Source organism: Eucyclogobius newberryi, unplaced genomic scaffold (genome assembly GCF_026437365.1).
Source record: "Eucyclogobius newberryi isolate DKJ021-1_F unplaced genomic scaffold, fEucNew1.0.hap1 SCAF_20, whole genome shotgun sequence".
NCBI classification, from domain to species: Eukaryota; Metazoa; Chordata; class Actinopteri; order Gobiiformes; family Gobiidae; genus Eucyclogobius; species Eucyclogobius newberryi.
The window spans coordinates 18,847,477-18,860,130 of NW_027315835.1; the positions used below are offsets into that span (position 1 = coordinate 18,847,477).

Genomic DNA, 12,654 nt, shown 5'->3' on the forward strand with positions numbered 1-12,654 from the left:
GAAAATGGCAAATGAAACCTGATGCAATGTTATAAATACATTTGATGTGAGACAGATGTGGCTTCATGGCCGCTCTACTTTACAAGGCCTCTTCACTGAGCGGTATATCCTCAGGCGCAAACGCAAGAATTTTAACTATCTGGTCCAAAGCCAGGATCTCACTGCGATCCTCTTTCTGCTCCACCTTCAAACATGAACTTACACAATTCATCCACTAGAGGACACTGTCACACAACTATACCACAGAATCAGCACCATCTCTTCATCAGACTTTCACATAAACTCCTTCTAGTTTGGTATTGTAGTTTAGTGTTTAGAGTTTTTAGGTCATGTATAGATGATATTTGATGAACCTACTCGACAAACTATCTATTAAATTTGTCTTTTGTACCACCTTAAAATAAATACTACTAAACACTAACTTAAATGCACTCGGACCAAACAAACAACCTGGTCTAAATAGGACTAAACTAAATCAAATCTGAACTAGATTTTAACTAGGTATAAATTAGGACTACTCCGTTACCAAACTGGGACTATAAAAGCTCTATAATCTCCCTAAAGGACTTTGAATATCACCAGAAGGAGTTCACCACTTACAAGAACACTTTAACCAGTACCAACCATTTATTTAAATCGTGAATATGTAAACTGCAGCACCATACCTCAAGGTAGGGCACTCCCTTCTCAAAGGTCTGAGCATAGTGGCTGAGTGGGCGCTCCTCCTCCAGAAAGCGGGCGTCCCGTCCCTCTCCGGCCGGCTGGAACAGGCCGTAGTTGTAGACGTCCCACAGAGACTCGCTGAGGGAACCGATGATCTGCTGCTTGGCGTTCCACACTGTGCAGTCCTGGTCAAACTGGAGACACCTCTGAAACACAGACATGGGATACATTTAATAATGTCTGGTCAATGGCAAATATTACTTTACTTTTATGATTTTGTTACGTATCAATTAAAGAGAAGAATGTAATAATTAGTACAGTATTTAAAACTCTAAATCTAAAATCAATTATAGCTGACACACTGAAATATATTTTTTCTCAGAGTTCGGCATTATGAAAATACAATTATGACTTCTCGTTGTCACATGTGAAACTATTAGGGTGGCCAAAAACTGTATACCAAGATACTCATTTGAACAAGTGAACTGAAATAAATTACATAAATAGAACAAAATCTTACCTGAATATTTTTAGTATGGTTTATGTATATCAGAACTAATACAAACTCTTATGACATAGTGTTGAAAATGTCATTCAACTATAGAAACTACACATACATGTAGGAGTCCTTTTTGAGCTCTGGCTAACCACATTAAATAGAATTTACCTTGTTAAGCTCAAACCAATTTTAGCAATGTTCTTAGCTCTAATTGTCACTTTTTGTTTTCACTAAAATATGCACTTTTAATTTATATCCATATGGTGTTGAGTGCACAAGGACAAAATGGTGTGCAGAATATAAATGCACGATCTGTAAATAATTAATCACATGACACTTTCGTCAAGATGAACTGACTCGAGTTGTCGAGATCACAAGCTTTTCCTCACAGTTCACACTTGAGCTGTGGAAAGCAAAACTACAATGTGCACACTGGAATAAATATTTCCCTTTGCTTATTTTCTTAAGGCTTTGTGAACAATGTCGTCATTTTTTTTCCAGCTACATAATGGATGTACCGGTAATACAATTTCACGGTAATTTGTCCACATCGTACATGAATACAATAACTTTTGTAATTTTCTTTGTACAATGTAATGCTGCAGGACAAAAGCTCTGAATGAAATGTATTGTTCCATTTCAGCAATCTGCGAGTAAAATTGCAGAGCTCAGCACACTCCTGTGCCTCCTGTGCACTCCACCCCTCTCCTCACTGCCTCCCTATAGGATGCACTATTTGATTGTGTAGCCGACTGTATTGGCATGGCAACCAGTTCATTAGAAGAGGCAGGCAGCCGTTGCCGTAGTGATTTCTCAGCGGTCCCTGGAAGGTACACCACATGATCAGGCAGTACTTGTCTTAGGCTCCATATGGAAGTATTGAAGTAATCCAGTATTTGATCATAGAGTTTGGACATAGACAAATGTCTGCTCATGTACTTTACACTACAGGCTTTTGCAGATGCATACATATTCTTTTTGCTTATTCACCCCCTCCCTAAACACGCACCCTGCTCACTTTAACCTGCTTATGTCTCAAAATTGTTCCTCTGCAGTTTTCAGAGCAGAAAATTATGTATACAAGAGTATAATTTCTTGCATATATTTCCTTCTATCTTCGCGCCTGTCCCCAAACTCATTAAAAAACTATTAGATAATTAGCAATTACTGTTATATTGAGGGCAGATTAGCTGACATGTAGAACAGTTGGCATGTTCAGGGAGTTTAAATGGGGAGAACTATGGAGGAGGGCTTACACTGGGGGGCTCATTCACACCTGGATACACACAGACCTGAAGAAGACCAGTGACAGACTCCCACTTGCTGACAGTTCAGCAAAGCGTGTGAATTGGTTTTGTAAACTAGTAATACTGACACGACCCACAGCTCAACATTAGAGTGTTGTTACCAAATCTGTTTGCACTCAACACTGGTGTAGTGTCCACAACATGTGTAATTTTGTCCTCATCTCTCATGTGCAAAAATTACAACTCATAAGATGACTGCTGGGGTTTGCAGTTGTCCCTTAGTTAGAGAAAAAAGAAAGAGCCCTTTTTTAGTTTTTGCTTGAATACGAAGTGGCTGCAAAAGTGGGAAAGTTTGGGAGAATAGTTGCCTGAGGTGCAATAATCCATCAAAACATTTTTAGAACAATAAACATGTGACAACTCCAGCAGTAATAAGAGGGGCATTAACTGAGCCTTAGTTTCCATTTTATTGTTTTAAATAAATGTGTCTGCATGGCAACATGCACCTACTGTTTGTTTGATGTCCGGTATGCCGATGCGAAACACCATCATAGTGGGGTAGGAGTCCTCCATGGGGACCACAGAGGTCATGCTGCGCTCCATCAAGGCTCTTCTCTTCTGCACAGCATTTAGCCCAGAGTGGTGCTGGTTGTAAACATTTGGTAGATGCTTATTGGTTGGCAGATGAGAGAACTGACTGGATGTGTAACCTCGGTTGCCCTGGTTACCAGGCCTCTGAGCTCGGTCGGCTCTCTGTCTCCCGACCACGATGGCGGCCGGTTTGGGCACCTCTCCACCTTTAAGGTCCCAGGATCGTCCTCTCAGCATATCCCTGTCGTCCTTCAGCCCTTCATTCTCCAGGTCACAGCCACCTTCATCACTCTTCTCTCCAGCCAGCTCCTCTTTCTCCTCCTCATCTTCTCCATCCTGACTGGGATAAAAGGGCTTGTTATTTCCTAGCATCCCTTGCTGTGCAGAGGTCACTGCAGAGAGGGCCGAGAGACATAGTTGTCATGAAGACAAACCATGGCTATCCCATGACAGGGTCCATCCTGAGTGAAACACGCTGTGGAAACAGGCAGAAAGGAGTCAACTAAAGCCATTGATTTTATCTTGTCTTACTCAGGGACAGAACAGACATGTATAATAAGACAGCAGCCAGCAGCAAAACTAAAAGTCTATGTGTGAATGAGAGCTGCTCCATATTCCCATTTAGCCACTGGAAAAGCATCAGGGAGTGACTGGCTGATATAATTCAGGCTAAATATATACTCTGTGAATTTGCATTGCGTTTTTTGTGGAGAAGAGTGAGAAGACAGGTCATTTACGTACAAGGTCGAGATCACCACTCCTTTATAGGGCAACTGTCTGTTGTGAGACCCAGGGCTAAGAGCGTAATGTGAACTTCAGTCTCGTCAAGCATTACCTGTCAAAACTTGCTTCAACACAGTTATTTCAGACAGAAGTCCTCTGAGAACTTGGACTGGTTACAACGTTATTTTTAGAGTCAGTGGGACAGTACAGCCGGCCAGCCTCAAAGTACAACTGAATTTGGTACCTGCTTCACAGCATCATCAGTGCATCCTCAGTTTCAAATGCATTGTGCAAAATATAAAATATATTTTTTGTATTTTAACGTTTACTAACACTGAACACAGAGAAGCATCATCACCAGCTTGTAAATAGATTTTAAAGGCAGAGTTCAGATTGGGGAAACTGGGGGGCTCCATATGTTCTGTCCCGGTTATTTTGTGGTGAAGTCTGGCTTGAGGGCTTTGCCATAATGCAGTTTTGGACCAGTGCCAATAGATACTTCACTACTGGGAATGACACAGGGAATCTCCAGTGTCTCATGAGCAGCTTGGGTGCTTTGAATACTAGATGAGGCCTACTGAGCTTTTCACACTCATTGACAACAAAGTAAATACCACATATTGACTGAAGTGAAGGATTGAATATATCTTAAAGCTCTAGCTCTTAATTAGCTAGACAATAAATCATTTTCACTCATAATGCTGAGGCCCTGCAAGTTTCTCTTGATTTTTTCTACAGCTCTACCCTTTAGCCACACAGCGGTTTTACAGTGTTTTTTTTTTTTACATGTATTATGAGGAAACAATTATTTATCTGTCACTTTTATGAGAATGAAAACTGAAATAGGCACTAGTTCAATATTGTTCTTTTGGTCGTTCTGATCATTTATTTAAAAGGTACTTTCGTTCAGACCAGAGTTTTACCTGACAATTTTGACTACTCACAATCTTCTTCAGAGTGGTGGTATGATCTTGCTGTGACATGTGTTGTATGCAAATGTACAAAGGTTTTGGCACTGTTTTCCTACCAGATGAGGCAGGACAACAGCATTATTTGCAGTCCAACCTCTTTAGGACAGGTGTGAAAGAATAAAAAGGCCCCTTCGTCCTGGTTTATTGTCCCGGAAGGGACCGCACTTGTGTAAATCAATTTACAAGACACATCACAGCAACATGACATGACACTCTGTATAAGATCGCGAGTAGTCGAAACTGTCATAAACTCTGGTATAAAAAAATAACCTTAAATAAACTAAAAAGGTACTGCCTACTTACTTTCTTGTAAGTACTGAAGTGTTAATAAAGGGCTTTGCAAATAAAAAAAAAAACTTGAGAATGCCATTCAGCTTGAGCAATTGGTTGAGTTTCTATTATTTCTACAGTTTTTTTTTTTTCAACGATTTCTCCAAAATGGCACCTGCATTAACTGATAAATAATAGTTTAAACTGTTATGGGTGCAATTTGTACGGATGGGAATCAACCAGAAGTACATAGCCTGCTTGCACAGTAACTCGGAGCTTCCAGAAACTAAAAAACTCTTTATCCAAAGGGGAGCTTATTATATTCCTTGTGCTGACGGAGCACACAAGTCACTCATCGCACTTCTGATTCTTCTACTGTGTGTTCAAAAGTCCGCCACACATTTAGTCTATTATCATTTTATTAGATTCAATAGTGGGTAACACACAAATAGACTAATTTGGACATTGTCTGTTGATGCTGTCCTGGTTGTGTCCATCTCAAAATGTTTCTTTCCAGTTGGTAATTATTGTCTCATATGTCAACCAGACAAGATCGACTACCGTATATACAGTACATAAGGGAGCAGAAGCACATATCACAGTTATTACAAGGCTAAAATTGATTTGCTCTGAGGAGCGAGTGTTTGGAGCACACTCGTACCCGACCCTCGTTTTTTCATGTTCCGCTCAAACGGATGTGTGCTTTTTGGGCATTTCTAGACTTGAGCTTTAGACTTGATGCTTTGAGAGTGACTGGTAGTCTAAGAAAAGAATAACAACATGAGCTGAAGGAAGACAAGAAAAATGGCATCTTAGGAGAAGTGTTCAACGTACACTTTTAACATCCAATTACAGTTCTTTGGACTTGTGTTAATACATAAGTGCTCAGTGCATTGACATGTTAAAGATAGAGCTGTCCTATTATACGCTGGCAAAAGGCTGCATGTACGACACTCAAAAGCTTTGGGAAACTGGCATGATTAGGAGTGGGAATAGGGCTTGGGAGTGATTTATGAACAAAGCCTCATCAAATATTGAACAACATTGAATCTGCACTGGGCGAGATAAGGGAGTGGTGGGACATGCTGAGAGGAGACAGGAGGCAACTAATTAGGATGTAAAAAGCGAAAAGGCAAATGCACCAGAGAGACGGAGTTGTAGTTTGCATAAAGCCGAGTAATCAGATTGAGAATGAAGGAAAGCGTGGCCTAGGGAGAAGATCTGAGGCAAAATCAACAGTAATGCCAGAGTGGAAGAAAGGAAAACATGGCAATTACAGAGGTGTATTTTGATGTTGCGCTGCCACTTTTCTGTTTTGTCCTTCTTAAAGACAACACATCAGGACTCTCCGTGGCGTTTCCGCCCACTTTATGTCACTCAACTTCTACTCTCGCAGTTTGTCATGACAGCCTTGCGCCGTTCATTGTCAGGTTTTTTTTTCTACCTCGATACAGCGCCGAGCATATATCTTTATCAAGTCAAGACAGTTACTTTAGGGGAAATACAGTAGACACTTTCAATCTGAACATGCCAATTATACATTCTAAATAAAGCCTCATATCTGATTAAAAACTCTATAAACCACTAAACCACTATCCAAAAAAGGGTGGTTGGAGTCTATCTTGTCAAAAAAATACTCAATAGAAAATAAAAATAAATAAAAAATATAGGTCAAATCAGGCGCGTTTCTATATTGGTGTGACTATGGCACCAGAGGTTCCTGTACTGGCCTTACTGGCAGATGACAAACAGTTGGGTCGTATGGAGGAGATAGAGAATCCTTGGGTAAAATCTTTGTTTACAACCTGGAAAGAGCTTATTAAACAGACAAACTAAACAAAGATGTTAAAATCTTAAAATGGTTGGCTTAAGATTTAAGATGAATACCAAAAGGTATACATGTTTTATTTTTTTTAATCAGACTTTTGATCATTTAAAATAATCCTTTGATTTAGAGTGACAGGACTTTTACAAGTACTTGCAAATAAGGAATTATTACAACTAACAACGCTGACCATCACAACCCTCCAACTGAAGATTTTAGGATGGCATTCAAACCAGAACTTTCAAGAAAATACATTATTATTCTAGCCATTCTACCAAACAAAAAAATACATTAAAAATAAGTGGGAAAGATAAATTAATTTTGTTTTGACAGATGAAGAATCGCAATGTATATATATGCTTCTCAAAGGAGGGCAATTTTTTTGGGACATATTATCATTATTATTATTACTATTAGGCCCGAGCGCCACAAGCTGGCGAGAGGCCTATTAGTCTCGTAAGGCCGTGCGAAGCACGGCTGCGAAAGTGCGCACATAGTGCGCACGAAATCGAGCGCGAAGCGCTCGCCCACTTCCAAACACTCACTAACGCACTCCTCCACTCATGCACGCCCCGTGCATGCTAATTAGTTGTAGGAAAATGGAACATTACCGTTGTAAACGGGCGAAGCCCGTGCAAAAGTTTGCACTAAACGAGCACTTTACATTGGGATGACGAGCACTTCGCGGTCGTCATCCCCATATAAAGCACTCATTTGCGCTAAGTAGCTCACGAATACGTTCCCCATCTCTTGCATGTTCCGTGCATATAAGCATGTAATGCAAAAATTGAACATTATTACTGTATAGAGGGCCAAAAACACAAAGTGGGCGGAGCCCACTCAAAATTATCGAAAGTACCCGTCAGTGACCAGGGACCCACACCATGAGGTAGGAAAGCGCGAGCGCTTTCCGAAAATGTATAGTTTATGATATTTGAAAAATGGGAAACATTGTTTTCGCATCGGAATATTATTCTTTCTTCTTCTTCTCGGGACCAACCCCCCCATTTTTAACCCAGTGAACATTGACGAAAAGTCACAAAAATTTGCACACCTCTAAAAATCGTGCCTCTCTACATTCTGGCTATTTCCCTTTTCTAAAATAAAAAAAATGTCCCTTTTCTAAAATAATTTTTTTTTCGCAAAATTAGTTTTGCGAAATTATCTGAAATTTGACACACAACTCAATTTTGGCATCCCCATCAAAAAAGTCAGTGAGACCCATGTCATAATTGTTATGCCGTTGCCGTAGCGATGACCAAAACCTCCCATGTTAGCCCTATTAACCTGAAATTTGGTGAGACTCATCTTCAGTGGTGGACCATCAAAAGTTATCCACATTTTTATTCAAAGAGTCACGGTGTCTGTGCGGCAAAGCCGCACATTTTGCCAAGAATTCAAAATAAAATTGCTTTTTGATGGTAAAACAAAGGGGAGAAGATGTGACAGCGTCACAGATTCAGCAGTAGGCGTAATAAAAGGACAATTGGGGCGCGTTAGCGCCCCCTCCTCTTGCGGCGTGGCGGCGGCGTAGCGAGGGCCGATCATTGCCGCTTGCGGCTATATTTATTATTATTATTATTATTATTATCAACAATATTATTATCAACATTATTATTAATATTATTACTATTATGTATCGCAGTATTTTATTATCCTTAAATATTGGACTGAGCATTAAAGCATTACAGACTGTTCAGTATTGATATTCCACTTGACTTCAGAACTGTGTCTGTGGCCTCAAAACTCCTGCCATGAATACAATAAACAAATACCTTTGGAGCATACTTCTGGGGACAGGAATGACAATTACGAAATATGGATGAGGCCAACTGCAACATTATCAAAACTCTAAATTGGTAAATATCTAATTTGTCTAATCATTAGCCATATTATAGCTAAACATTGTATGCAGATTTCTATATTTTTTTTAATTAAACTTCCTTGGTTAACACAAAACCGGATCAGTGTCAGCAGACCGGAGTAAAAGCTTATTTGAAGACCAGGGGACTGATTAATCATGATAACGAGGAAATGGATGGACACCCGAGGAGCAGTGATGGATGCTGCATTGAGGACGTCTTGCTCTGATTGTGCCTTTCTCTGTTCATCCCGACTCTTAACTGCATTGTATAACTACTCACATTTTCAACACCTTATTGTCTCTTATGAATAAAACATTGTTTATGTTTAGGGTTTGCTACTCAGCAAATTGAGTCTGATTAAATCTGTGTTGCCGTTTGACAGTCAAGAATGTTTACAAAATCCCATATTTTTGGATGGATGCCACTACTCTGAAGTATGAAAGAGTTGCTCATTCATTGTAAGCCTTGCAAATTACCCTGCGTTAAACTCTTTTTGCTTTTTGTCAGTCCCTCTCACATGTAGACTCTCCTTCTTATGTAGGACAGAGAATGTGCATAGATATATTTTCAGTGTATCGGTCCCCGGAAAGTAGAATTGGAGACCGTCCAAGGAACAGATTGTCCCACTTTTACGTCTTGCAAAAGTGGAGCGGCCAAGTCCTGTCCTCTATCCCACTCCATCACTGGGTCTTCACTCTGTAGCCTATTTAACACCGGCAGTGACAGGTACCTTACAGGCACGGAGCAAGCGACCACATGAGTCACTAAACTGTAGAGAGGCCCAAGCTGGTTTCACATGAATGATGCAGAACTGTAGCCTGAGGTGAGAGGAATGTGCTTTGACGTCAAACTAAGGGGTGTGACACTAGGAAATACAAATACATTGTTTGTACTCTACATGGACACACGTGCGCTATTTTATAACAAGAAACAGAGTAGTCATGCATATTTAAATGTAAAATGGAAAGAATAGGGTAATATGAGAAGTATGCATTCAAAAAAAGGTTAGGACTCTTAGTTGAAGCTTTAGCTCACAAAAGCTACAGAACAAAAATACCTTTACTGAGGCTGAAGTGGAACTAGTTTATCTTTTGCCGTACTTTTCGACGCATTCAAGTATGTAGACAGTGATATACATCTACACACCACAATCAACTGTAGCATGGCAAGGCTGTTACTTTCGTCACCAACGGAACAAATTGGATTAAATCTCCCGGAATTAACGTGTAATTGACAATTATGGAGCGGAGCCTTGATTCCTTTAACAGGCAGATAACAAGATATTTCTCAGATATTTCTCAGTGGGATACAAGAACAGTCCTCCACACAAACGCAAGCTTTTGTAATCATTTTCACATCGGGTGCTAATCAAATCTGGGCTCCAACGCACGAGCAGATAACCCAGCTAATCAGTAATAAAGTGGATGATTAAAATAATTAGCCCTGACTTCGTAACTCTGTTTTACAATAAATATCCCTTTGATGTGCCATCCATTTTTCTCCTTATCGATCGCAGGCCTTTTCAACAGCAGCACAAAGGCGACTTCTAACGCTAAGAGCAGGACCAGCTAGTGTGGATCAAAGTGCGATGTGTTCCCCTCTCTATGTGGATAGAACTGGGTCAGGTGGAGCGGGCGCTGTGGGCCTCGTGCAGGCTAAACTTGGCTACATGGAGCTGGGGAGACCTCAATGCAGGACAGATTTGGGAGAAGCGCACCCCCTGTATCTTGAGTGTAAACAGACGGGTACAGAGGAGGAGGATGTAAAGCACAAATCTCCTAATTCTGGGTTCCTAACTAATTGCTGGGCATGAGAGCATAGTTTAATTTTTTCATGACCCAATAACCATACTTGCAGCACAGGAAACCAAACATAAGTCAGTCTTGAAATTAGACCATGTGCGCTCCACTTCCACTCCATTTGACTTTAGTGACTTCCTGTCTATAACTATAAGCAAAAGACTGGCTACAAAGCAAACAGTGATGCAAGCTGTCTCGTATTTCACAAACAAGAAGCAAGCAGCAGACACACGGTCAACAGCCTGGAAGAAAACAAATGTTGAAAATCCCTGCTAACTTTCTTCAAGGGAAAACTTTCTCTATTCTGGCCCCTCGCTGAGCCCTTGGCCCAAACGTACTCAAACAGTGTCAAAAGCAGGCCACAAATGAGCCAGACACACAGAGACGCGCCAGGCTTATGGTTAATGAAGCTAAACAGCCACAAATAGACCATCTATTCATTGACACATCCACTTACCTTCAAAGTCAGCTCATTTTAAAGGTAACTCTGGGAGACAAAAGTCAACACGGGTCTGATACAGGCCTTTAGACATGGCTGACAAAGTGAGGAGCACGTCCTACGCTGTCAGACTTCATTAAACACTAACCAACACATTATAATTGAAATTTATCAGGTGAGCTGCTGCTACAATGCTAAAATGTCAGTTCTTGTTAAAATGGCACAAAGTGTTCACATGTAATATGGTTTGAGCTGATTTAATAATAGGTGATGAAAATGTTCAATCACAAAGACAGCTTTTTGTACTTGTAAGGGCAAACCATCAGAACTACCTAGAATAAATTACTTTAACTCTTGTCTTAGTAAATGTTGCTGATCTTTTTTGTTAAAGAAGATCACTATCACAATAACAGATAAGAACCGTTTAACTGTCAGGCTGATCCAATGACTTTTGTAATAAAATGCACCGAAACTCCTTTACTACAAAAATGTTTACCTTGGCTTCATGATCTTTGCTTGAAATTTATATTAACATGTGCAGATCAAATATATAACATTGTATTTAAAGTTTCTAATGATGCAAGTTGATTTCTTTTTATGACTACTTTTGATGCAGTGCAGAGCGATAACAAAGGCGATATTACTGGATTTTCATAAATGTGGGATGTGTTGCTGCTCACTGGCTTCTGTTTTCTTAGAGATTACAGCGCTCCTCTAGATCTTTACCCTGGAGACTAGTCCCTGTATGTACCGTAATAATGGAGACGCTGCAGAGTCAGGGGAAACTGCTTTTCCGGCATGATCTTAATGAGCACAACAAAAGTCCTGTGCAAATACATCTACTAAACATTCATTAAAATCATAGCCGCTGATTTTTTTATTTGAACATAGAATTGCACCTTGAGGTTGTATGTAACTGCCCTTGACTAATAACTAATGAGGTGTACATGCGCTTGAATGTGCCAGTGTGCTTTTCACACAGCTGTAACCTACTTCTGTCCTCCTGGGACTGACTTGAGGAACAATTTGTTGTGGTATACTGCATTTATGCTTTACAGTTTGCTGCTAACAAAAGCCTTGTGGTTGTGATCTTGACTGTCACTGGGGCTTTTCTCCTGTTCCGTGTCCGTTTTTGTCCTCCACTCGCACCACCGGGCAATCACCGGACCAAAGAGCTGTGTCACATCTGCCACAGGAGCCCATTCTCTTATTGACTTATTCCCCCTGCAGGGAAGGTATAGGCGAGCGAAGTGCAGGACACATTACGAAACAATGAGAGGAAGTAGGCAGTCATTGTAGAAATCTAGTGTGCATCACCGCCCAGATGAGCTTTGCCGTTTTAGTGAAAAAATATATCATGTGTGCTGCTTTTGGCAGTCCCAAACTTTGATAAAAAACAGTGGCTGTCAGGAAGGGCAAATGGTAAAATCTATGCCAAACACAAGTCAGATAGTGTCCTGTTAGAAAGAAGAGAACCAAGAAGCAGGACAAAAGGGAAACTGAACAGAGAAGGAAGGGTGTTTCTATCCCTTATGTGTCTGGCCTGTCGGAAAAACTGCAGAGAATTTTTAGACAACACGAAGTCCCTGTTTATTTTAAACCAGGAAACACTTTAAGACAAAAACTGGTTCACCCTAAGGACAAGTTGCCGACTCAAAAACAGAGCAATGTAGTTTATTCGATCCAATGCAGTGAAGAAAGCTGTAAAGAACGGTACATAGGTGAGACAAAACAGCCTCTACACAAGAGGCTTTATCAGCAC

General features: G+C 40.4%; 1 protein-coding gene across 1 annotated transcript in view; it reads right to left on the reverse strand.

Annotated features, from left to right (window-relative positions):
- The window catches only part of LOC140368608 (SH3 and multiple ankyrin repeat domains protein 1-like), a 35,848-nt gene that overhangs the window by 20,554 nt on the left and 2,640 nt on the right, over positions 1-12,654 (reverse strand). Inside the window, exons 2-3 of the mRNA XM_072455574.1 lie at positions 2,920-3,475; positions 666-869 (exon numbers count right to left, since the gene is read on the reverse strand). Coding sequence (XP_072311675.1) covers positions 666-869; positions 2,920-3,372 — 657 coding nt within the window. The 5' untranslated portion in view covers positions 3,373-3,475. The remainder of the gene's footprint in view (positions 1-665; positions 870-2,919; positions 3,476-12,654) is intronic.